This window comes from Orcinus orca, chromosome 10 (genome assembly GCF_937001465.1).
Source record: "Orcinus orca chromosome 10, mOrcOrc1.1, whole genome shotgun sequence".
Classification (NCBI taxonomy): domain Eukaryota; kingdom Metazoa; phylum Chordata; class Mammalia; order Artiodactyla; family Delphinidae; genus Orcinus; species Orcinus orca.
Window position 1 is genome coordinate 3192199 of NC_064568.1, and position 26236 is coordinate 3218434.

Consider the following 26236-nt stretch of genomic DNA (forward strand, 5'->3'; position numbering starts at 1 on the left):
CATTTCCCGGCAGGCCGCACGCAGCCCGGCTGCTCCTCCAGGCAATAGGAACTACATCTCCCAGAATCGCTTGCAGTGCGCAGGCGCATCAGTGAGGTACCGGTAGGTTGCAACTTTTGGAGCGTGCACCCGACCCTGGACTACATTTCCCAGGAGGCGGCGCGGCGAGCGAGAGCCGAAAAGCTCGTGCCCGCGGGGCGGTAACTGTGGCGCGTCCCGGGCTCTGGGATTCGGTTGGTTGTTTGCCGCTCTCCGGTAGGCGAGAGGCCGCGGGACTCCGCGCTGCGGCCGTAAGCACCTCTCGGAGCTGAGCCGAGCGAGGCGGGCGGCGACCCAGCCGCGGCATGGCCGCGAACGTGAGTGTCTTCTGGTTCGCCGGCCACACCCAGGCCTCCCCGTGTCCCGGTCCCCTCTCCCCGCGGGCGGGCCGCGGCCCCCTGCCCGGTGAACCCCTTCCTCTCCCGTATCCGGGCCTTCTGGCAGCCGAGCCGTCTGTCCGTTTCTCCTAGCTCGGCCGGACTCCTTGGGGCGCGCGGTGGCGAGGACCGGGCCTCGGGACGTGTGGCTTCGGCTCCCCGCAGCTTCTCCTTTCGTTCCCAGTTCTCGCCTGGGTTCTCGGATTTCTCCCATGTAAGGACCTTGAGGGCTGGACTGGGCCGCAGAGAAGGCCAGTCCACTGGGGCGGTGGCGAAGCCGATCCGCGACGCACTGTCCGGGCGGGCGGTGAGCTCCCCGCCCCAGGGGGGTATGTAAACCCCGGCTGATGCTGCTGCAAAGGGGCGTGGGCTGGTTTGGGAGCGGAGGAGTTAGGACGACGGGGAGAAGGGAGCATTTCCCTAAGGCCGGGCCGTCTGCCTCCTAGCATGGATTTGGTTGCAGACGCCCTGGCCGAAGGTGGTGCCCCTGGAACGGCTGCTGGCTGCTTTTTCCTGCAGCCAGCCGTATTTCAGGAATCTTTCTATTTAAGCCCAACATTCATTCAACAAACAGAGGGGCACCTCCCGCCAGGGTGCAGGGCATGGGAGGAGCTGGTGATTCACACTCGCCTTCTCTCTGAAAGTGTGTGTGGAGCCAGCTCACAGCCCTGCCAGCCCAGGCACTCCCTCCCTCCTGCTGTGGTGGAGTGTCCAGCCACTCTCCCCTGGTCTGTTACCTGCTCTTTTCAGGCCCCTCCTCTGTCCCCAAGCGCCCTCTCTGCCTCCCACACCCCCTGAGAAGCCAGGGCTGTGTCTCCCACAGCCTGGATTAGAGTTGTCTGGGAGTCCGAGAAACCTTAAATGGCGCACCTAGAGGTGGTCCGTGAGACGCAGGGTCCTCTGCCGGGAGAGACCCAAGCTGGCAGGACACGGGTCTGCCCCCATACCGCCACCACCATATCTTACAGATGAGGAACTTCCCCGGCAGGGGAAGGCACTTGCCCAGGGTCTCACAGCCAGTTTGGCAGGTCGTGGGAAGGTGTGGGGCAGGTTTTGGAGTCAGGCTGACCTGGGGGAAAATGCAGATTTTTCCTCAGTAGCTGTGTGGCCTTAATCTCTTGGGATTTTTGTTTCCTCATGGGAGCAGTTACTGTGAAGTTTAAGGGAGACTGTGTTTAGCATAGTGTCTGGGGCATAGTAGGTACTTAATACGTAAAAAAGAAAACAGTTTGTCTTCAGTTTTGGTGGGCAGAGACCTTGGATACATTGGGTCCTGACCTTTGCCAAAGAAAGTAGATGAATTAGGGTTCCCTCTGCTGCCAAACCTTTGTTGATTCACCCAGCAGTGGGGTGCACATTTACAGGGGCCACGAGGCCCCGTGAGGAAGAAAGATCTGAAGATGATGGGGCGGAGCAAGGAGGCCACAGGATTATTAATCACTGTAAAATCTGTCCAGTGATGGAGTTACTGTTACCATCTCCACTTTATAAATGAGTAAACAGGATCAGAGAGGTAGAGCAGCTTACTCAGTGTTACACAGCAAGTGATTTTCAGGGCCTGTATGTCGATCCTTGTTCCTACCACTCACTGCTCATTGATTCGAAGCTTGGAGTAGGGGAGTGGGCAGGGAGGAAATCTCCACGAACATCCATGTTTACTGGGCATTTGGTCCAGAATGTGGGCTGGGTGTGTCAAGCCACTCTGCACGCTCGCCAGCCTGAGGGGCACCTTCTTCTCCTAAGGCCATCTTTGAGCCCCTTATGTTGATGTTGGCTCCTAGCTGTGTGCTGAGGGGAGGCCAAGGAGGAAGCCAGGCCTTCCAGCCATCGACTTGGGGACTGCACTGGCTGTAGCGGGACTGGCTTCTTTTCCTGTCTTGCTTGCCTGCCTGCAGCGAGCTCCCAAGGAGTGAGGAACGCAGTCCAGAGCAGAGTGGTAGGAGAGTGGCCTCCAGTCTGCCCATATTTGAATCCTAAGTTCATCTCTTAGAGGCTGTGTGATCTGGACTGGTGGTATAACTGCTGAGCCTCTGTGTTCCTGCCTGCGAAATGGGGTCGTGATAGCACCCCCTTCCTTGGGCTTGTCCGTGTCTGGCCTGTGATAGACTGGAGTGTTTGCCATTGTCATCATGATGATGGTTGATGGTCACCTACCTGCCTGCAGCAAATTGCTCCACTAATGTTTCCAAATGGCCTGGAAAGTCAAGACCATTTCTGAACGCAATGGACATCTGGGCCCTGGCAGGCCTGGGCTGGTGGCATTCAGCGACAGTCAGAGAACATGGCACCAGCTTCGTTTAAGCAGAGACTGCCTTGATTCTCCTCTGACTCCCCAGTGCCAGGATGGGCTAGCTTACCCTGCATGCTCATCCGGGAACCGCTTACATCTTTGTGGCTTTTGTCAGCTCAGCCCAGCCCAGCCTTGGTATCAGTGATAGAGAAAGCTGACTGCATTCCCACCAGCCAGCACCGGCATGGGGCTCCCTGTGCCCTGGGCACTGAGCATCCAATAATTATGTCCTCTGGTTCTTACCACAACCCTATGTACTGGATTATTAGCCCCATTTTACCCATGAGGAAGTGCCGGGCACCGCGGGGTTCAATCGCTTGCCCAAGGTCTCATAGCTGCTGTGTAGCAGAGCCTGCATTCAAACCCAGCCTTCTGGCTCCAGAGTCCTGCTTCGGATGATGATGCTCTGGGTCAGCAGCGGACACGCTGAACTGTGCTTTGTTACTGGCTGGACAATCCTGACCCACTGACTCTGGAGTTTGCAGCCTACCATGACCCACCTAGAGCCGCCTAGCTGCCCTCCTCTCCTCCCCATGCCCTCCACAACCCAGCCAGAGCAGAGAGGCCGCTGTTCCCCCTGCTAGGGATGCCCTCACCCCAGGGTCCGCCTCCGAGAGCCCACTCAAAATGCCCCCTCCTTCAGGGGGCCTGCGTTGACCCTCCCAGCTGGAAGGGGTCACTCCTTTAACACTGGCTCTGTGCCTCTCACCAGGCACTCAGCAAGGCCTGGCACTGTTTGTCACCCTGACTCAATGGCCCTAAAGCCTCTCACCCCTACATTCTTACCCCTGTGAGGCCTGGCACTGCCCTAAGGAAACTCAGCCACTATTCGTTGAACTGAATTAGAAATATATCTCTAATAACCTGTTCGTAAAACAATTTGCTAATTTCTTAAAAAACATGCATCTTCCCTATGATCCATCAGTTCCACTCCTAGGTATGTACCTAATGCCCAGGGGAAATGAAAACACATGTTTTCCTGAAGACTCTGACAAAAATTCAATTAACAGTCAAGTTAAGAGGAAAAAAAGTTAATTCTGTTGGAGCCAAACAGGATTATAACCCGGGAGATAGACTCTCAGAAGCTCTTGAGAACTGTTCCACATGTTAGAAGTCAAAGGCACACACCGCAATGAGAAGCCCATGCACTGCAACGAAGAGTAGCGCCCGCTCGCCGCAACTAGAGAAAGCCCGCACGTCGCAATGAAGACCCATCGCAGCCAAAAAAAAAAAAAAAAAAAAGTCAACCTCCTCCCAAGGCTGTGTATACTGACTGAAGTCTCAAGAGCCATCCCCAGTCCACTCCACTTTCCACCCCCGCCATTTTATCCCATTATCCTGTAGTATGTTCTTCGTTGCACTTATCATTATATAAATGTATCTTACATATTTAAAAAAAAAAGAAGTCAAAGGCACAGTCGTGTACATTTTCAAATCAAAGGATCAACATCAAAATGACATACTGATATTTTCTATGAAGTTCATCAAAGACACATTGTCCAGTAGGCACGTACAAAGGAGCAGTAAATCACCATGACTGCCTGCAGAGCTGGGAAAGAACGCTATTCTTTTGAGAAGTTGCATTGCTTGCATCAGAAGAAAGGGAAAAAAATAATCTTTACTGTCGAGCAGGTGCTTCTGTCTTTGAGAAGGTCTGGTCAGTGTAATGCAGATGCAGACTGCACGTTAGGGAGGGAGAGAAGAGGCCCAAATGCACACAGAATTTTAGGCTTAAATTTTCATGTCCTGCCTTAAAATATAAATTTCATTTCATCTTTTTCCCTCTTTTGGTAGAATACATTAGGTGATCAAATATTTGATCCCTCGATGGGGTTGGTGGTTGCTTACCTGCCCTGCATCCTCTCCCTTGATGACAGATCTTAATAGCCTGGTTCTTTCTTTCCTTTTAGGGGGTTAGGCTAGTAAACTGCTTGGCAAGGACTGATGGTCAATTGTCCAATAGGACTTATGCCAGTTTTACCCTGCATATGCGTTGTGCATACCTATTATCTTATATAGAACTACAGGTATGATCAATAGTGTCAAATCGTTAGACATCGTTATTTTAGTTGGAGTTTTTTTTTTTTTTTTTTGGCTGTGTTGGGTCTTCGTTGCTGCGCGTGGGCTCTCTCTAGTTGCGGCGAGTGGGGGCTACTCTTGGTTGCGGTGGGCGGGCTTCACATTGTGGTGGCTTCTCATTGCGGAGCACGGGCTCTAGGCGTGCGGGCTTCAGTAGTTGCAGCACGCAGGCTCAGCAGTTGTGGCGCATGGGCTTAGTTGCTCCTTGGCATGTGGGATCTTCCCAGACCAGGGATTGAACCTGTGTCCCCTGCATTGGCAGGCGGATTCTCAACCACTGCGCCACCAGGGAAGTCCCTGGAGTTTTGAATATACAAGAGGCACAAGAGATTATTACTCTGTAAATGAAATCAATAAAGCCAACGACAATAACAAAGTCACAAGCAGAGCTTTAAGCCATGAATCCACAGAGTTGAGCCATTTCCCTGAGATTTCACCTGGACTAGGAAGGGGATCCTTCAGTACGGAAATTGTACTTGGTATGTGAGCTGTTAAATGAGTTGTATTAGAGGACTCATCCTATATGGAAACGCAGCATTTAGTCTGGGTTATAGCACAAGCTTCTCCTTGCAAGGTGGTGTTAAAAATCAAGAGCTATTCGATTTTGCAACATCACTTTCCCATCGTAGAAACTTCAGAATTGAGTAAATTAATCCTATAGAGTAAACAAACATAGAGGTGTATGCTGATGGGGAAACAGTTTATAGATTATACGTTTTCTAAGGCAGCACTGTTATCTAATACTACATGAGCTAAGGAACTTAGGGATGTCTGTTGGGCTGCAGTGCTGCTTGCAGTCTCTTTGGCTGTTTGACCAATGGTGCCTGATAGATTTCTGAGCATATCTCTGTTTACATATATTCCTGCCCTAGGACTCAAGATTCCCAAAAGACTTTGCCACCAGATATCTTGATATCCTGCTAACATGGATCTCTTGACTGTCATGGAGAGAGAAAGGAGGTTCATCTGCCTCATTGTATAGACAGTGGGGTAACATAATGCCCAACAAACAAAAAGCCTTTTACCTGCCAGCTGTTAAGACATTTATGTGCCCATCCTTGGGTAGGTGTGTCAGTTCCAATACCATATAAGAAGATAAAACCTAGGGATGCAAGTGTTCCCTCCCAGAGAGCTCTCATGGATAGCCGCATCGATTGGAAGTTTTGCTAACACGGTATTAAACCATGGTCGTTCTTGCAGGCTTTCCAAAAGCTGTCTGTATGGTATTTGACATGGGGGAGTTGTGGGCACAAGTTCCTTGTGTTTTTCTCTTCAAGACATTTGTAAGTTAAGTAAGAGATGGAGCTCGGGGCGGGGCGGGGCTGGGGTGTGGGTACTAGCGTAAGTTGTGTCTGGTCCCTAAGGACTGAGGGTAGTGTAGTGTCAGACAAGGCATGGACACATTAGCACATTAGAAAATTTGAACCTGAAAGGTTAGGCCAGAGGGAGGTTGATCTAAGTAAGTGGTAACATTGGGAACATCTGAAAAGTCAATGACAGGAGTTATGAGGGCCTGTGTCGGCCTTGTATTGTCTGAAGAGTTGGATGACAGATCCAGCGATCGGTTAAATTTGCCTCCCGTAGCTATACTTTGCAACAGCTGTACTAAGGAATTTTCCTTCCATCTTAAACCCTGGGGCAAAAGCATAGCTAGAAGTAAAACAGTAGCTGTCAGTTTTGACGGACATTTGGTAAATAGTACAATTGAACGGGTAGGATGGGTCTTGCAGGCCTGGTCTGGACTCTTGGGGCAGTTGTCTGCTGCTGTTGTCCCCTCATCCTAGCTTGGTGGTACTTGTCTTAGTTGAAACAGGGTGTTAGAAACGGGTCGAAGTCCATTTAGGTGGAGGGGCCTTTTTAAAATGAGAGACGTGAATCCATGAATTAATGTCTTTCGGTTTGGCTGAGCATGGATTAGTTAACAATAACAGATAAGGTTCTTACCCTTGTGGCTGCAAAGAATCATTTATTTGATGTCCTTTCCAATAAACAAAATCACTAGGTTATAATCCATGATCTGTAGGGTTTTCTGGGAGCTCGCTGTAAAAAGAGTTAGTTACTGATTGTTTTCTAAGTGCCTCAGTGAGACCCTGACAATAATGTAATGTTTCCCTCAAACCACCGTGGAGGCAAGTTTCCAAGAATACTGTTTTCCCCAGAAACCGTTTTCTCAGGCGCACAGTGAGTTATAGGGGGTGCGTGCTGGAGTGATGGCAGTTGTGCTCCAGACACTAGGTGGTTTTTTTTCAATCAGGTCTAAACCATATATCTGTGGTGGGATCAGAATTCCCTTTTTTGTGGCCATATTTGTTTCTCTTCTTTAGTGGCAATTTCTTGAGCCTGTAGAAGGAAATCTTTTACTGGGTTAGCAGGGTTAACTGAGAGCAGTGGCCGTTCTGGAGGCTGGATAGGATGCGTGTTTAAAGCTGCCTCATGGGCGGGAGCGTCACCGAGCTGATTTCCTCTAGTTTACATACTGTCAGATTTGGAATGCCTGGCGTAGGTGAAAACTGAAAATTATTGAAAATTACGGTTTCAATAATTGCTAACCGTATTGGCAGTCGTATAACAACAACTCTGCAACCTGTTTTCCATTTTTTTATTAGGTTGTCCTGAAGAGCTTAAAAACCTCATTGTTTCCATAACATTCCAAAGTCATGTGTCACTCCAGAGGCATGGTGACTGTCAGTATAAATATGTATTAACTGGTCTTTAGCTAGAGTTAAGGCAGTTAATTCAGCTTGTGCTGACTTTGTTCCTGGTAAGTAAAAGTTTTCATTATGTCTACTGTGGGCGTTACTGCATATCCAGCTCGGTAATGTCCTAATGCCGTGCTCATCCCTTAAGTAGGACCATCTATAAATTAAATTAGACCAGCATTACTGATATGGGCTTCCTGGAAGCAAGAAGATAATTGGTTAACAAAACAGTCATGGTTGTTTTCTTCCTGTGGTGCTGGAAGCAGAGTTGCAGGGTTAAGGTTATTACATGGAACCAAGGTAGCATAAAGCAACGATACTTCATAGGAAGCTAGCTGGCTTATAGAATAGTGCTGAGGGTGGTGAGAGTTTAGAAGAAACTCACCCGAGTGTGGGACATAAATAGTTAAAGGAGACCCCATTACTATTTCTTCAGTGGCTTTATGTGAGAGCCGTGGCTGAAATAGCCCTCGTACAAGGAGGAGGTCCTTTTGCTACCGAGTCTAATTTAATTTGGGAGCATAACAGCAAGTCATCTACAAACATTTTTGTAAAAGCATCAGTTATTGTATAGGCATAACTGTGTATAAATGACAAAAGACTTAAAAGCATGGTTAAAGACCTGATTACAGTGTAGTTATCAAGGAAATTTGGCTATTTCTGTGGCATACAACATTTTAAGATACTGTAAATCATGACTGACAACATACCAGGACATTTCAAATTTTAGGAACTTCATATAATTTCTAGAATGTTTATAGTAATATATTTAGCCATATAATATAACCTAACAAGATTTATCATTACTCATTTGACAATGTTTCTCATGTAATTTAACATACCAAATGAGCCTAATTAGTTTAAATATTTCTCTTTGAGCTGTTTAGGGGCCTTCTGAAGCTTCCCAAAGGTAGCTGGAGGCCAAAAGAACATTTAGAATTTGATTTGAGGAAGTTTGTGAACGATATCAAGAGGTTTTAAATGTTTGGCTAAGTAGAATCATAAGTCACTGTGAAACAATATTTATTCACTTAACCAAAGTGCTAGTAAAAGATTTCAAAAGCAAATACAGAAAGTTACAGAAGATTACTTAAGAGTTAAAGAAACTTTACAGTCTGTTATCAAAAGCAGATCAATATTTCAAGAGAACTTTGTCTTCTTAACAGAAAAAAACAAACTCTAGTTTTCACCATTTCACCTTTAATATTAAATTTCATTCATTTAATTAAATTCAGTCTGATCTTAGTAAGTCCTGGCCATGCATAAAACTCTTTTCTCAGGGTTCCCTTTTTAAAATTAGTTTTTAGAAATGTATGCCACTTTATAGTTGTCTTCCAACAAAGCACAGAATATATTTACTAATAGTCTCAAACATGTTTAATCTCTCTGTAATAAGAGATCAAAGTAGGTAAACATAGACTTCTTTAGCAATTAATGTTTCAGTATTTCTTATTAAGAAAATGATCTAGACATTCAGTGAATTCCATCATTTGACTTAATTTAGCAGAACGCTGAAGTTTCAAGTCACCAAAAATCTGGAGAAACAGTTTTTAGGCAGACATACCATAAAACAAAATTATTCTTAAAGAGTTCACCCCAAAACTTATTTATTACTTATGAAAATGTTATCATACCAAGTTAATTTTCTTGTTGACAAATTTTATAACAGAGATAACATGAGCTTATTAACTTTCAGTAAACCTAGGTACAGTTAAAGTATTACACTTAACGTTTGACTCTAAAGACATGTCTATTAATTAAACCATCGATTCTGACTCATTTTCATTCATTAAAGATTAAGCCTAGATTATGTGATCCTTTAAAAATTCGGGCGAGTGTAATTACATTTAGAAATATTTGATTTGTATGCATTTACTTTTAAGTCAATTAAGTAAACCTCTTTTACCAATTAATGTTGATAATACCATTTGGAGTTAGAGACGGATCGTACATACATGCAGACATGCACATATCCAGCCAGACACGGACAGAAGTCTCCTGGTTTTCCTGCTTGAGTTTCACAACGGCCTCCTCTTTGCACACACTGTGCGCCCCCCACCCCCGCGCCCCCCGTTTTTTTCCCCAGTTTTAGAGTCTATTAAGCCAAGGTTGTAGACTCAGGCGATGTGGGCTGTGTTTACATTTCAGGGACATGAGAAGAGTTGTAACTTCAGGCTTTCTCCTAGGAATACTTTTGTTCTCTCAGGGTCAGAGTTTTGAAAAGATGTTTTATCAAGCCAGCTTTCTCTACAGTGTTGGAATGTTAGAAGAGCTCCATCCTGGCCATTTAAGAGTTAAGATAAGTGTTTGCAAAAGCATCGGTTTCTTCATGAAGCCAGCCAGAGTGGCTGCCCATCAGGGGGCTGTTTGGCCTTTGAGCACGGTTTCCCATTATTAATTTGGCAGCCCAATTCAGATAGGATCCGAACAACTTTCTGAGGGCGGTGTGATGGATCGAATGTGTGTCTGTCTCCCTAAGGGCTTCCCCTTGGGTCAGCTTGACTCTCACGCGTCTTGGCTTCTCCCTCCGACAGTCTGAAACCACCGTGGATGCTCAGAGCGCAGGGTGATCAGCCTTTATGATGCGAACCTGGCGAGCAGAACTTAACTCAGTGGTTGTGGTGGGACTCCCTGGGCGACCGATGCGTGTTAAGAGACTTGATCCTCAGACACTTCCCCCAGGTTCTCAGTCGCCTGAGAACGGCTGGTGGCTGGAAGGAGCAAGTGTCCCTTTACTTCGGAGCTGAACATGCTCAGTCTCTCATTTCACTAGCAGTTTGTTCAGACCGTATATACATAATCTTTCCAATTTAAGTCAGTTTTTAAAAGAGACCAGTGAACCCCGTTCACTCCAAAGCTCCTCCAAGGTCCCTGCCTAGGATATGTTCCAGTACCCCCTTAGGACTCCAAGTCCCAAGAAAAACAGCTCAAGTAAAACTCAGGATGTCATTTAAAGCAGTGCTGTCCAGGTACCAGGAGAACCCACCAAAGTGCCTGAGGAATACGGAGGAGTGGGGCTCCAAGGGCCTGTGCTGGTACCAAGCACCCGTTTGGGGTGGACTCCAGGTGTCCTCTGCTGTCTGTCTCTGATATCCCACCACCTACGCCAAGCAAATGTCCACGAAAATTCAACTAACAATCAAGTGACAAAGAAAAAAGGGCATTTTATTTGAGCCAAACAGGATTATGCCCCAGGAGTTCTGAGACCCAGACTCTCAGAAGCTCTGAGAACTGTTTCGCCTGCTAGAGGTCGAAGGCATAGTCATGTACGTTTTTGGGACAAAGGATCGTAAATGAAAATGACATACTGATCTACATAAAGTTCACCAAGGATACATCGTCCAAGTGGTACGTGTACAAAGCGAGCAGCAAGTCATCATGACCCCCTGCAGGGCTGGGAAAGAACGCTGTTGTTTTAAGAAGTTACATTGCTAGCATCAGAAGAAAGGGAAAAAAATGGGCTTTATGGTCGAGCCGGCGCTCCTGTCTTTGAGAAGTCTGGTGAGTGTAATGCAGATGCAGACTGCATGTTAGGGAGGGAGAGAAGAGGCCCAAGTGGACACAGAATTTTATGTTTAAATTTTCGTGTCCTGCCTTAAAATATAAACGTTATTTCACCAACTTGTACATGAGTGTTCACAGAAGCATTGTTCATAATAGCTAGGAACTGGAAACAACCAGGGTATCCATCTACTGGTGAGTGAATCAACAGAAGTGATATGCTCGTGGGTAGAATTCTACTTGGCCATAAAAAGAAACAAATTACTGATACCGTGACATAGATGACCCTCAAAAGCGTTACGCTGAGTTAAAGAATCTGGACAGAAGGAGTTGATGCTGTGTGGTGATTCCATTCATACCAGGTTCTAGAAGATGCAAAACTAATCCGTAGTGATATGGATTCAAATCGTTGTTACCTCTGGGCGGTGGGGAGAGGGAGTAGTGTCAGGAAAGGGGCACAAGGAGCCTTCTGGGTGATAGACATGTTCTGTGTCTTGACACATGGGGTATGCACTTGTCAAAACCAAACACCTGGAATGTGCTTTTTTTTTTTTTTTTTTTTTTTTTGCGGTACGCGGGCCTCTCACTGCCGTGGCCTCTCCCGTTGCGGAGCGCAGGCTCCGGATGCACAGGCTCTGCTGCCATGGCTCACGGGCCCAGCTGCTCCGCGGCATGTGGGATCTTCCCGGACTGGGGCACAAACCCGTGTCCCCTGCATCGGCAGGCAGACTCTCAACCTCTGTGCCACCAGGGAAGCCTGGTCTGTGCATTTTTAACATACAGAATTAAAACTCAATAAAAACAGTATAAATAGGACTTCCTGGTGGCCCAATGGTTAAGAATCTACCTGCCAATGTAGGGGACACGGGTTCGAGCCCTGGTCCAGGAAGATCCCACATGCCGTGGAGCAACTAAGCCGGTGCGCCACAACTAGTGAGCCTGTGCTCTACAGCCCGCAAGCCACAACTACTGAGACCACGAGCCACAACTACTGAAGCCCGCACGCCTAGAGCCCATGCTCCGCAACAAGAGAAGCCACTGCAATGAGAAGCCTGCGCACCACAACAAAGAGTAGCCCCCACTTGCCACAACTAGAGAAAGCCCGCACACAGTAACGAAGACCCAACGCAGCCAAAAAAAAAAAAAGTATAAATAAATAGCAAAATTCAATTTATTTTTTGAAAACCAATTTTCTTTCTTTTTTTTTTTTATGTCTTTTTTCAGTATTCCAGTACGAGTAACAGGAAAGAACATGTCAGAATTACAACCAAGTCCCAGCCAGGCTTCCTGGAGCGGCTGAGTGAGACCTCGGGTGGAATGTTTGTGGGGCTCATGACCTTCCTGCTCTCCTTCTACTTAATTTTTACCAATGAGGTACGATGTTCGGGGTCCCTCTGTGCAGATTGAGGGTCCCTGCAGTATCAGGGAGCAAAGGCTGTGAATTCGGATGCTGGATATGGTAATAAGGGTCTAGATTTTATGGGGGCAGGAGCTGAATTAATCAGAGTTCTTTCTTTTGTGACCCACCTCACGGCTGATGTAACCAGGAGGGGGAATGGATCTGTTCGCACACCTGCAATCCTGGGTAGCATCAGTTTCAGGCACGGTTGCATCCAGGCGTTCATGCTGGGTCACTAGGAATCTCCATTTCTCCATCTCTTGCCCATTTTTCTCTGTTGTGGATGTTTCTTTGGCAGGCTCTTCCTTTGTGGTGGCAAAGGTGGCCCCGTAACTCCAGGGTCACATCCAAGCAGCTTAGCAACCCCCGGGAAAAGAGGAACCATCTCTTTCTAAATCAGTTTAGCAAAAGTCGCAGGGAGATCCCTCAGTGGCCTTAGTCCTCTCTCTGAACCGCTGCCTGTGGCCAGTGGACACAGGATGTGATTGCCGAGGCCTGGGTCACATGATTTGAACAGGTGTGCGATCGCCCCAAGTGAAGCAGGAGGGAAGGGGCGGAGAAGGCAGAGGAAAATGGGGGAGGGGTGCAGGGCAGAAGAAGCAGCAGCTCTTCCTGGCACGGGCGGTGCTGAGATGGGTGCCGGGTGGCCTTCCTGGGAGAGCGCACGTCCTGGGTTCCTCTTGCCCAAGGCAGAGGGCACAGCTGTGTCCAGTGGTTGAAATCCTCACTCCCCGCTGTGCACAGGGCCGCACAGTGAAGACGGCGACCTTGCTGGCTGAGGGACTCTCGCTGGTGGTGACCCCCGACAGCATCCACAGTGTGGCTCCAGAGAATGAGGGGAGGCTGGTGCACATCCCTGGGGCCCTGCGGACGTCTAAGGTAGGCTTGGCGGTGGTTGCTGACCCGCGGAGGCCGGGACACATCGCAGGATATTGTCTGATGGAGGATTTGAAAGCGTGGGCCTTGGAGACGGGGACACTTGGTGTGACTCCCGCTGTATCTCTCAGCAGCCGTGTGGACCCATCTTTCCTGAGTCTCAGTGTCTTCCTCTGTCAAATGGGGAGAATAATTGTAACAGACCAGGGCCCGGTTCTGAAGATTGGGTGGGATTCAGTAGCTACCCTCCTGGCACAGTCTCTGGCCCGAAGCAAGAGCCTCACAAAGAGGCGCTTTAACAGTGATGATGGATTTGTGTGTCTGGTGCCAGGTCTTCTGTCTGAACACCCGACACGCTGCGTGGGTACCGCGCACTTGGGCCGAGCAGCCTGAGCTGTGCACGCGGCTCGTGTCACAGGCTTGCAGGTTCAGCACTCGGGACGGGCAGCTTCCCTCGTCTCCCCATGCGAGCAGCCGCGGAGTTCTCTGTGCTCTTCTGCGCTCTGGACCTGTTTCTCCTCCAGCCTGGCTTCCCCAAGCTGGGCATTCTTGTCCTTTATTTTTCTTGTTTGATTCTATCTGAAGCTCTTGTCTGATCCAAACTACGGGGTCTACCTCCCGGCTGTGAAGCTGCGGCGGCACGTGGAGATGTACCAATGGGTGGAAACCGAGGAGTCCAGGTGAGGGGCTGGTGGGTGAAGAGTTGGCTGGGGCTGAAGGAGGCGTGGGGATTAGGGTGACGTGCAGGTGGCGCTCACTTTGACACTTCTGAAATTTAAAGTATAAAATCTTCCTATCAGAGAAATGTCGAGTTATCCCCCAATTACTGGCTGATGGTCTTGTTTGGAGGGGGCAGGAATCTCCTGCAGAGGGGCTAGGAGGAGAAAGCGGGCTTGGTTAGCTCCCTTCGGGGAAGTTGTTTAGGGCTGCCCCAGCTTAGGCTCAGACAGACCTGTGCCAAGTTGTGTCCCATCTTCTCTTCCATGGTGTGCGGGGCGGCGGGGGGCGGGGGCGTCCTGGGTCATGTGCTATCGGATCTAACAGGAGCCCCAGGCAGGCTCTCATGGACCACAGGTACTAAGAGTGAGGGTGGAGAGGGGACTCGGGGAGCCCAGGTGGCTCAGTTTGGGGCAGGGCAGCCTCAGGGGCCTCCACAGGGCTGTCACAGAGCAGAGGGTGCAGGCAGATCGCTGAGCCCACAGGGCAGGGCTGGGACACAAGCTAGGGGAGGCCGGTTTCAGCTCAGGATGAGAAAGCTCTTTTCTCTAGTGAGCGCCTTTGAGGCCTGGAGCTGGCTGTTTGCCAGGGAGCACCCTGTTTCTGGGCTGGTGTGGACCAAGCCTACTCCATCTGGGGAGTCTGACCTGGGAGCCCCGAGGTTGCTTCCAGCCGGAGATGCTTAGAGATGGGGATGCCTCGGGAGTGATGGGCTGACTCTGGTGCTGCCTGTGCTTTCCCTGCAGGGAATACACCGAGGACGGGCAGGTGAAGACAGAGAGGAGGTACTCCTACAGTGAGTACCGGGCCCCGGGCCTGCGGGCGGACAGAGCACCTCCCTGCACACCTGTGGGCTCTGTCCTCACCAAGCATCAGGCTCCTTGGGTGCTGGTCCTCAGAGCCCTGCTCTCCCATCCATTCAGCGAGGCTCCAGTAGCCGCCCCTTTGGCTCCCGAGTGGTCGCAGGCTTGGATAAGAGGACGTGCGGCCAGTGGGCCTCAAACCTGAGGTTTACCGTGGTTTCTGCATTTTTCCCTCTGCCTGAAACAGACACTGAATGGAGATCGGAAATCGTCAACAGCAGAAACTTTGACCGAGAGATTGGCCACAAAAACCCCAGGTGAGAGCTAGGTCCCCAGGCCTGAGCGTAGCCCTGTCAGCCACTAGCAGGTGCCCAGCCTCAGCCTCCTCATCTGAGTAATGGAATTGAGTTGCTTCTGTCTCGTGAGCTGATGAAAATGTGGGACAGGTTTCCGAGGCCAGGTCCTGTGCTGGGCACCAGGAACAGAGGTGAGACCTGACACCCCTGGCCCCAGGCAACCTCCCCTCAAACAGGTCACGGGTGTAAGGCTGGACTGAGTGCCTGGAGGGGTCACCAGCGGTTGGCGTGGGTGGGAGGACAGTCAGCAGGGGCTTTCAGGAGGCAGCAGCGTTTGACCCGGCCCTGCGGGGGTTCCGGCAGAGGAAGGTTAGCTCAGGGGCAGGATGGGAGTGGCAAGACAGGCGTGACACTGGGCTGGGCCAGGGAGGGCCTTGAATGTGCACAGTAGGGTTTTGGGTGTTAGCCCGGCTGGGAAGGGTCAGGAGGGTGTGAAGTCCGTGGAAGGGCCGTCTGAAGGCTGGGGGACAGAATGGGACATGCTGGTAGGGGTCCAGGCAAGAGGGTAGGAAGCTCTGGGGGACAGGAGGCCGGAGGAGCCTGCTCCTCCCGGGCAGAGGCTGAGGCAGGGGGGGAAAGACCAGACTGTGGGGCTGGGCTGGACGTGCAGGAGCCCTCTGGGTTGGGACCCTGCCCAGCACAACCCACAGGGACCCAAGCAGCGCCTGCCCAGCGCCCTCCTTCACCAGAAGCTCCCCCTCTCCCACAGTGCGATGGCCGTGGAGTCATTCACCGCAACAGCCCCCTTCGTCCAAATCGGCAGGTTTTTCCTCTCGGCGGGTGAGTCTCAGGCCCCTTTAGGTGAGCCAGCATCGACCCGGGTCCCTGCACTTTCACCTGGCCGCCTCCCAGGAGCCGGGGCCCTAGCACTCAGCCCTCAGATGCTTAAAGGGGTCCCCTGCTGTCCTGGGCATGGGGTCAGCCGGAGCTTTTCCAGCATCGTACTCTGGGCCGAGGCCAGAGGGCAGGTGTGTCCCCAGGAGGTGGGGAACCATGTAGAAGCCCTCCTGAAACCCATACCAGGGAGCAGCTGCTAGGTGCTGCGTCCTTATCGGGCTGACGAGGCAGAGCTGGGAGCCCTTGCTTGGCAGCCCTGGAGCCGGCAGCGCAGAGAAGGCCCCAGGACTCCACTTCTGAGCCCCACTGGCACCCAGCCCTGTGCCCGGGGTCGTCCGGTTCATCACAGGCCCCGAAGGGACTCTAAAGAGAGGCTTGCAGGGGCCAGGGTGGCGCCGCTGGCCGCAGAAGCTCCTGGGGCTCCGTCCCTGGGCCTCCGTCCCTGGGCCTGACCCAGGAAGCAGGGGGAGAAGACACTTAGGTGGCAGACAGCCAGGGGGACGGGGAGAGACTGTGTGAGCCGGGGCCTGGCTTCTGCTGTCTGCTCTGGCGCTCAGCTGGTGCCGGCCATGCCAGCCAGCCCCAGCCTCGTGCTGTTGCTGCAGCAGGGGAGCCAGGCCTGGACGCAGATGACCAGACCCAAGGTGGAGTGGCTGCCAGGCTAAGGCCCTTGCGGAGCTGAGGGGAAGAGGGGACGGGGAAGGCTTCCTGGAGGAGCTGAAGACTGAAGGGGGCTGGCACTGCGGAAGAACGGAGTCGGAGGGGGACTCCGGGTGGGAGACGGCGTGTGTGGACGCCCCGGGTGTGTGGGGTCCCCAGGGGGCGAGCCAGGAGGTGGCTGCATGGCTGGGCTTGTGAGGGTGTTTGGAAAGGCCGTCAGGCCGAGGGTCTGCAGCCAGGAGCTGCAGTGGACTCAGCACTGTTTCTAACTGCCCGCCTCTCTCAGGCCTCATCGACAAAGTGGACAACTTTAAGCCACTGAGTCTGTCCAAGCTGGAGGACCCACACGTGGACATCATTCGCCGGGGGGACTATTTCTACCACAGTGAAAACCCCAAGTACCCCGAGGTACCCAGCGGGCTTGGGCGCTCAGATGGCAGAGGTCAGGGCCCCAGAGTCCCACCGCCGACAGCGCGTGGGACTCAGAGCGCAGCTTCAGACTCTGGTCCGGTTCCGGTGAATCACAGCTACACTCGGCCAGGGAAATTGGAGGGGAGAGACTTTCTGGGTGATGGGGCCACCTGGGAAAGGGCAGAGGTCATGGGAGTGGGGCACGCCGTGGGCCCAGCTGACAGCTCCCACCTCCCTCACTTGCTTCTCTTCCACCCCAGGTCGGAGACCTGCGCGTCTCATTTTCCTACGCAGGGCTGAGCGGCGATGACCCCAACCTGGGCCCAGCTCACGTGGTAATCAGCTCCCCGGGCCGACTCAGGGGGGCCTTCCTGGGCGCAGATGCTGGGGCCCAAGCAAAGGCTATGGGCGCTCCCCCCCCGCCCCCACCGTGTGCACACGTGCCCTGTGCACGTCCACGGGCCCCAGGCTGAGGGCGCGGTGCTGGGGGTCTCGCAGCTGGGCCCGATGAGGTTCTTTCAATCACGTGCAGTCCCTCTGCCCCCAACCCCGGCTTCTGCTCTGTAGAGACTGGGTCCCACGTTCCTGACCCCGTCACCCCGGCCCCAGCCCCAGCCCCTGCTCAGCCCTGAAACGCGCTTCTGCCCGGGGTCCTCCCTGGAGCTTCGGACGGAGCAGCAAAACGGGAGCCACCGTCCCCTGGGCCGACATGGAGGCGGAGGCTCGGGGTGGCGTGGGTGTTCCCGCTCGCTGCCTCGTTGGCACATGGTGAGGAGAGGAGCTGGGCCCGCGGGTGGTTGCCCCGCAGCTCTAAGCCTGAATTCTCTGACCAGGTCACCGTGATTGCCCGGCAGCGGGGCGACCAGCTGGTCCCGTACTCCACCAAGTCCGGGGACACCTTGCTGCTTTTGCACCACGGGGACATCTCAGCAGAGGTGAGTGGCCACTGTGCACCTGTGCTCTGCCCTCCAGTGGCATGTCACAGACTGCCACCACGGAGGCAGACCCAGGCCCCGAGGCCAGAGAAAGCTGTAGAAGGGGTTAGGTCTCCCTGTGTGTGCAGCCCACGTCCCCGAAGTGGGGAGCAGCCTGGTGTGAGGGGCAGACGCTGAGCTCACAGACATGGAGACAGCAACCTCCTGTGGCAGTGGGCAGCAGGGGATGTTTTTGCTGAGTCCCAAGTGAAGAGAAGGGGCCAGCCAGTCGCGCTAGCAGGCCAGGGCCCTCCTTGTCGGGGCCAGGACGCCGGGTGGCCCTACCCAGGGAGGGGCGGGCAGAGGCCCGTGAAGGCTGTGTGAGCTGGGGTGAAGGGGTTGAGCTACGTGGCCCCAGGACCAGGCGAGTGAGGGCGGGCGCCTCCAGAGAGACCAGGGCACCCACCCCATCCGTAAAACGGGGTCACGCCTCACCCAAGCCCCGAGGAGAAGGGGTGCAAAGACGTGCCATTAGTTCAGTGCCTGCCTTAGAAGTTAGCCTCTCCTGTCCAGGCAGGAGATCCTTCTCTGTAGCAGAAAATGCGCTTGTATGTTGTTGATGAGCACAGCGTGTCCGTGGAGAGCTGTCCTAAACCTGCCCTCTCAACCCATAAGGGTTTGGAAGGTTAAGGTAGTGGGCAGGCGGCAGGGCTTAGCTGTGACCTTTTGACCCGCTTATTGGGCCTTCAGCTGTCGTCCCCTCCCTTCGGCCCCCAGTCCAGGAGGCGCTGGGCTGTGCCTTCTTCTTGAGCTTGGGACGAGGGTGTGGTCAGGCTGCGGCCCAGTAGCCAGTTACCAACCTCAAGGCAGGGCTGGCCCCTCCCAGCCTGGTGACTGTGAGTCACCCTTTCTCAGGCAGCTTTCAGGGCCCCAGGGAGTTTCTAGAATTAGGAGGCCCAGCCCAGGCCTCTGTCCCGGGGCTCCAGCCTCCCGCAGGTGGGGCCCCGGTCTCAGAGCTGCCCCCCAGAGAGGAGTGCTGGGGCTCGTGGCTTGACGCCGCGTGAGGACAGATGACCCCTGGAAGGCGCTGCTGCGGCAGGAGGGTCAGGTTTATTCGGTGAGACGGTGGGCTGGTGGCTCTTGGAGGAGGCGGGCTGTGATCTGAGGGCCCAAGCCTGCCTGCGCTGTGCTGCCAGGTGGGCGAGGCACGTAGGCCTGGGTAGTGCCCTTTCCTCCCTCTGGTCTGTCCAGAAACGCAGTGGCTCCTGGGTCAGCCCGGGCCCCTCGGCTCTGGCCCTGCCGACTGGGTAGGCTGGTGACCCCCGGAGCTGAGACGTGACGGCCCCTCCCCGCTTGTCCTCCAGGAGGTGTTTCGTCGGGAACAGAAGAGCAACTCCATGAAGACGTGGGCCCTGCGGGCGGCCGGCTGGGTAGCCATGTTTGTGGGCCTCAACCTCATGACGCGGATCCTCTACACTCTGGGTAGGTGGAGAGAGACAGGGCCTCCTTGGCTTCTCCCGCCGCCGCTCTCCCTTCCTGGTGGGGGGCACTCAGCCCATCCTGTGCCCCCAAGGCTTTGGGACGAGAGAGCAGGGGAAGCAGGATGTGGGTCAGGATGCTTCCAGTGTAAGACCGGGCGGATGCTGACCCCCGAGGCTGCGGGTTTCCCCGCTCCGTCCACCTGCCCATCCCCTCAGCCCTTCACCCCTTCACCGCACAACCAAATAGCCGTGCTGAGGAGGCTGGCCGGCCCGTGCCAGGCCTGAACAGAGCTCTGGATTCCTTTCCTGGCCTAATTTGCAGAGTTCTGTGAAATGTTTGGCAAATAGGAAACACTCAGGAACTGTTATGCTTCACCCCGACCCCAAATCCTGGGCTAGACTTGGCACGGCCGCTGGCAAGTCTGGAGCGCAAGGGAGAGCGTGCCGGGCTGCCCAGGGCCTGGGGTTGGCGCACTTGAGCCCCAGAGGTGCCCAAGCAGCCCAGCCTGGCTCAGGAGGACCAAGTGCCTGGGGTGACTGAGTGCTGGGCCTTGGCCGCTCTCCGGGAGGATGGGGCTTTTCGGGGGACGCCCTGTCCAGTGAGATGGTTCTGTCCACCGTCTCTGGGCCCGGAAACCCGTCCCCCACTTACCCTCTCCAGCTGGGGAGAGTCTGGCTGCAGTACACGCAGACTGTCAGATCATTTTATAGCTGGGAAAACTGAGGTGAAGGGAAAGGAAGGCTGCTTCCCTTGGACAGCTGAACTGTGCTCAGAAAGGCAACCGCGTCTTGGGCACAATCGCTAAGTCCATCGTGGCTGTGACCTTGGACAGGCTGTTTTCCTCTCAGAGCCCAGTTCCACCATCAAGTTTGTCTCATAGGGCCCTCCTTTGACTCTCCGACTGGTTCTCTCCACACTGGAAGGCTGATCCTCCAGAGTCAGAACAGACATGAGAGCACAGAGGGACAGTGCAGGGGAGGGACTCAGGAATCTGCAGCGCAGGGCGCCCGTTCACACCTCCACTCCTGTGATGAGCACTTTCCGAGTGCCTGCTGTGCGGAGGACGCTGCTCCGGGCCCCGGAGGCCACGCAGCCAACAGTACGGACTCGCTGTCCTCTCTGGGCTTAGCACAGAGACTAAGACCTGAGGCTCTGCGCTCAGACAGTCTTTTTTTTTTTTTTTAAATTTATTTTTGGCTGCATTGGGTCTTCGTTGCCGTGCACAGGCTTTCTCTAGTTGCTGCAAGCAGGGGCTACTCTTCACTGCAATGCATGGGCTTCTCATTGTGGTGTTTTCTCTTGTTGCAGAGCACAGGCTCTAGGTGCACAGGCTTCAGTAGTTGTGGCACGCGAGCTCAGTAGTTGTGGCTCACGGACTCTAGAGCGCAGGCTCAGTAGTTGTGGCGCATGGGCTTAGTTGCTCCGCGGCATGTGGGATCTTCCCGGACCAGGGCTCGAACCCTTGTCCCCTGCATTGGCAGGCGGATTCTTAACCGCTGCGCCACCAGGGAAGTCCCACTCAGACAGTCTTAAGTTTAAATCCTGGTTATGCCACCTTCTAGCTGTAAGTTTAACTCCCAGGCCTCAGTGATCTTGTGGGTGAACTGAGGTTGAGAGCAGTACCGGCCTATGCTGCGGAGCAACTAAGCCCGTGCGCCACAACTACTGAGCCTGCGCTCTAGAGCCCATGTGCCACAGCTGCTGAGCCTGCGTGCCACAGCTGTTGAAGCCTGTGTGCCTAGAGCCTGTGCTCCGCAACAAGAGCAGCCACCACAGTGAGAAGCCCGCGAAGCCCGCGCACTGCAACGAAGAGTAGCCCCCGCTTGCTGCAACTAGAGAAAGCCTGTGCGCAGCAACGAAGGCCCAACGCATCTAAAACTTAATTAATTAAAAAAAAAAAAAAGATTAGTACCGGCCTTACAGGGTGGGCGTGGTGTGGTGCAACACATGGTCCCATGGTCAGTGCTCAAATGAGACGTGTGCTTGTGGGGGCCCTGCCGTCGTGGCAGACACCCAGGCCGGCCGTGCAGACCCAGCGGCACCAGGCCCCTGGCCCATGGGAACTGAGTGCAGATCCCCCCAGTGAATGATGGCTATGGAACGCCTGCCTGCAGAGGCCAGGAGGCCAAGGACGGCTAATTGCACAAGGGGTGACGGATGCGAGACTGTATCACGTTGGGCGGTAGACTGCAGGGTCCTCGAGGTGGGCGGCTGGGGCCTGTTGAGTCCCCTCAGCCCCTCCATGGAGCTGGGTGCACAGGTAACTGGTAACGGCTTGGGTGACCGAATAGGTCCCTCCAGGAAGGGCTGAGGGGCCCAAATAAGCCCCCCAGGGGGTTTGGCCCAGCCTGCTTTGTGAGGGGCAGCAGCCAGGTGCTTGCCACCATCCCCGGAGAGTCTCCGTTCTGCCCTCAGCGCACAAGGTCTCAGAGCACCACCACGCGCCCTCCCTGGGGCTGGGACGGGCTGCAGTCAGGAGCAGGGCTCCTCCTCGTGTGACCTCCCAGCTCCCTCAGGCCACATGCCCCCCCACCACTTCCTCTTCCTCCCCACCTGGTCCAGAGACAGTGGCTGGCGGGGCGGGGAGAACAGCAGAGCACGGGGGCCTGGGAAGCCTCACTACCTCTCTCTTCCCCACAGTGGACTGGTTCCCCATCTTCCGAGACCTGGTCAACATTGGCCTGAAGGCCTTTGCCTTATGCGTGGCCACCTCGCTGACCTTGCTGACCGTGGCCGCTGGCTGGCTTTTCCACCGGCCCCTGTGGGCGCTCGTCATCAGCTGCCTGGCCCTGGTGCCCATCATCATTGCTCGGACACGGGTACCGGCCAAAAAGCTGGAGTGAGCCGGGGCTCCGGCACCCACTGGACACTGCCTGTGCCTCGGGACCCAGGTCATCCCCTCCCCCAAACCCACGTCGGTCTTGGATTCCGCACGCGCCCCACTCAGGTGGCAGCCTTGGCAGTGTGCATGGGTGTCGGGTTGGCGTCCATCACTTAGCACTTCGCACCCCTTCTTGCCAGCGGGCAGCTTTGGTGGCAGGAGGCGGCTCCTGTCTGGCAGCGTGACACGCGCCCTCCTGCTTGTTCCCTTTCCGTCTCTTGGGGCCGTGCGGCCGCTTGCGTGTCTCACTTAGCTGATGTCTGCCGCGGTGGTGACACTCAGACCTGGGGACGGTGTCCGGCTCCACCACAGCCACCGCCGTGCCCGCCTCCCAGGACAGGGCAGCAGGGGCGCCACAAACCCACTCTGCGCATGGAGCTTGATTCGGTACTTAAGAGAACCGGGGGGTGTGGTGATGAGGAAGGTGGACGTTTGTTGGGCTTTGCACGCACATTACCATTTGGCAGAATCTTTGTGGCGTGTAGGACCCCCACAGGCCTGGTTGTTTCTTGCCACTTCATTTCTCTGCACATAGCTCCCCGACCTGCCCTAAGAGGGGGCAGTTTCAAGTCAGATCTAGAAAACAAACACCTCTGGAATGATTTACGTCTCAGACTGTTACAGAAAAAAACCCTTTCATCTGTCAGTTGAAGGTAGTTCAGAGCACAGAAAGTTCAGTGGGGCTGTTACTTACCTGGTCGAGAAAGTTACCTGTCGGTGTTCTGGGTCCCTGAGAAGCTTTTCAAAGCTTCAGGTGCTTTGAAACCAGTGTTAGCAAAAGGCTCGTTTTCCCTCTGGGAGGAGATGGGCGTCTCTATCCGGGAGAGAAAGGCATTTCCTTCCATCCTCTGGCATCAAAACCCAGATTTTCTTGAAGATGATTTTGAGTTTTTACTCAGTTATCCTCAGTGGGCTCCTTCGTGGTGACACCCCACCCACCAACCAAAATCAGGCGTCAGAGGCTGCAGATTGGAAAGCTCTCTGGCCTGGCTCTGTTCATCACAGGTGTGCTTTTGACATTAGCATCTGGGTCTCAAGTGGCTGCTTCTGGGTGATTTATGTGTTCAGTATCCACAGCTTTATTCCTAAATCATATCTACCCATGCTTATTTAATTCACAGAGTTTAAGTTTCCCAACTACTCTCAACACCCTTTGAAAGATCAAGTATGTTGTAACACTGATGTCTTAAAAGACTTGTGTGTCCTTTACCTTTTAACTATTTGGAAACTGTTGTGTTTTGCTGGGAGTGGCTGCTTTAGTGGAATAAGTATTTGGCAGCTGAATAGGGCTTAGAACTTCGGAAACTCAAGAGCTCATAACCTCTCTCGTTGTCCTGGGGCATTTGTGGTATAAACTGAGATTTTTCATGTTCAAAACAGCCAGCCCCAGCGATGAGTTATCTGGGTTTAAGGACTGAAATAGTGTTGTTCACTGTTGCTTGTTAAATGAACAGTTTCTTCGATCTCTCAACTCTTAAAGATGCTTTTGGAAAGCACAGTGACGAGATGATGGCTAAATACAAAATCCTTGATATTTGGTTTGTGTAATATTTTTCTGGCACAGATTTTAAATTACTGCCAATTTCTTCAAGTGTTCTTAAATACCAAAATCATGTTAAGAAATATATCAGGCCTTTGGGAAATCATGACGAAACTTGTATTATCTTTGTATTTTTGATAAAAATTCAAAATAAATTTCGAAATATCTTTTGATACAGGAACTTGCCATTATCCCTTTTTTTTTGCTTTCTGTCTGAAATTTCTGTCTGAAAGAATTCAGCCATAGAATTTATTCAGAACCCTATGAATTTTTGGAACTTAGGTTCTAAATTGCTTTCAGTGGTTAAAATTGGTTTCAGTTTTTGAGAAGGCACCTCAGTATCTCTAGCACTTAGAAACCTGCTCTGGTTTGTGTGGACTTACGCGGCTCCCACCTTTGCCGGTCTTCAGATCGTTCTCAGAGGTGGGAGGGAGCCGGCGGGACCCGGCACAAAAGGCATCCCGCATCTGCCGCTGACGAGCTGTGTGACGCTAGGCATGGCAGTGACCTGAGCCTCAGCTTCCTCATCTGTGACACGGGGACAGTGCCTCTCTATGGAGTGAGATAAAGCCCACGAGCGCCTGAAGAAGTGGGCGGCCGCGAAGTGTCCGCCCTGCAATTTGAACTTCTTTCCCCTTGTTACAGGATTTGAAGCAGGTGAGTGGTAACTTTCCAAAACCTGAGGTTTCACTCCATTTCCAAGATGCATCCTAGGAGCTGCCATCTGCCTGAAGAACTAGTTATTCCTGCAGAGACAGGGCAGTGCTCTTGACTCAACTCCCAGAAAACACGGTGCTCACTTCCAGGAGGGTGAGAGCCAGCTCTGGTGCACACAGTGCCAGACCAGGCGGTTTCCATGGCAACCCCCACGTGTTTCACAACAGGAGCCTGCCTGCCAGTTCTTGCTGCATGAGTCACACCCCAAGTATTTTGCTTGTTTCCCTTGGATAAAACTGACTCAAAATTTTAATGGCTCCTGTCAAAGATTAAATCATATCTCCTGGATTAAACATAGAAATAAAAAAATTCCATGTGTGTAATGGCAAGTTCCCAGCCTGTGGGAAAACAAGATCTGATCTTTAATGTAGTCACGACCTGTATACAGTCACTGTCATCCAAGTGTTCTTATCTGATGTAAAATCTGAAAGAAAACATAGTCACGTCTTTCTAGAGAAATGCTTTATTTTTTTCCTCAAAATGTTATAAAAGTTATTTCTCCTAAATATCTACAGTGCATAAGGCTTTATAAATGTATCCAGTAATGAATAAAATTCCGTTTAACACTGATCCACTCTTCCTGACATTTCTCTAATTCTCATCGTTTGTCCTTTCCTTTCCTGACTTTAGCTCTTTGTTCTAGTCTTCTGCCACCACGAAGTGTTACCTGGGAATGTAGGTCCAGCCATGTCACCCTGAGACGGCCTGCGCTGACCTGCTCTCCCCCCACAGCGTCAGGCGGCTTCAGGGACCTGACTGAGGGCAACGAGGGGCCTGCAGAGAAGGGGCCTGAGTCTGCAACAGCACGCGTGTCAGACGCAGGAGGGATCTATCCGGGAGCAAGGTCTGGGGCACGGCTGAGCCACCGAGGAGGTGACTACTCACATCACAGCTTCTCAAATGGGAACAGGTGGGAAGCTGCCTCCTTCTCCTCCCTCCTGCTCTTCCGGGGGCACTTCCGCTTCTCCTCTACCTCTCGGTTTTGGGGCCAGGAGGCTGCCAGGATCCTGGCCACTTCCGCTGGAGAGCTGGTCCCCTCCTCCTCGTCTGAAGAGAGTCCTCCTCCTGCGTCTGCGTGGGGAGCGGCTTCCTCACTCTGGGGGGGACAGTGGAGGAAGCCCCGTCAAGAGGCAGTGACGCCCCAGCAGCGCTGAGCCGTGACCCGGAGGACAGGGCTCAGCCCAGCAGGTCCCAGAGCGCTTGCTGTGCACACAGGGCTAGGGCCACAAAACTGCCCTTGGGGAGCTACGAGCAATCCAGGAGGTAACTGCGTTTTCTTCCTCGTTTCTAAACAGAACAAGTGCACGAATGCACAGCATCAGCGCTCAGTGCCCGCTGCTGCGAGGACGGGCTGGGGAGGGAAGGGGTAGCCGTGCGTGGGGTCGCAGCTGCCCCCAGAGCGTGTCTGTGCGTCTCTGACCACTCCACGTGACTGTGTCCGGGGGGCCTCTGTGCCCCCATGGGAGCCCGCAGGGGCTGTGAGAGGGGCCTGAATGAGCACCTGTGGGCCTGAAGGGTGGTCACAGCCCCAGGGGCAGCACAAGGCCAGGAGATGCAGACACCTGTCCCCCGCCCCGAGTGGGCTCAGCACCAGATCCAGCCCATAGCAGGCACCCTCTTGTGCAGACAGGGCGGGGCTGGCAGAGCAGCCGAAGCCT

The 26236-nt window shown here is 53.2% G+C and overlaps 2 protein-coding genes and 1 long non-coding RNA gene across 4 annotated transcripts in view; 1 reads left to right on the forward strand and 2 right to left on the reverse strand.

Annotated features, from left to right (window-relative positions):
* Window positions 1-196: 196 nt before the first annotated feature.
* Window positions 197-25148, forward strand: TMEM43 (transmembrane protein 43). Of its 2 annotated transcripts, none has more exons than XM_033414146.2 (12): window positions 197-356; window positions 12210-12359; window positions 13129-13263; window positions 13846-13940; window positions 14724-14773; window positions 15028-15097; window positions 15846-15916; window positions 16920-17041; window positions 17305-17379; window positions 17878-17979; window positions 19323-19440; window positions 24507-25148. In XM_033414146.2, the coding sequence occupies exons 1-12, from the start codon at window positions 345-347 to the stop codon at window positions 24527-24529; spliced, it is 1023 nt and encodes a 340-aa protein (XP_033270037.2). In that variant the 5' UTR covers window positions 197-344; the 3' UTR covers window positions 24530-25148. The 2 variants fall into 2 exon arrangements, with proteins under 2 accessions (XP_033270037.2, XP_004284368.2); XM_004284320.4 differs by lacking the exon at window positions 24507-25148 and adding an exon at window positions 22081-24042 and having other exon boundaries at window positions 198-356.
* LOC125965623 (uncharacterized) lies at window positions 13127-15034 on the reverse strand. Its single transcript, XR_007479724.1, has 2 exons — window positions 14844-15034; window positions 13127-14134 (listed from the first exon to the last, which is right to left on the reverse strand). It is a non-coding gene; the product is annotated as an uncharacterized LOC125965623 (long non-coding RNA).
* XPC (XPC complex subunit, DNA damage recognition and repair factor) overlaps window positions 25026-26236 on the reverse strand; it is a 35422-nt gene continuing 34211 nt past the window's right edge. The window contains exon 16 of the mRNA XM_004284350.4: window positions 25026-25674. Within this exon, the coding sequence (XP_004284398.1) occupies window positions 25465-25674 (210 nt within the window). The 3' untranslated portion in view covers window positions 25026-25464. The remainder of the gene's footprint in view (window positions 25675-26236) is intronic.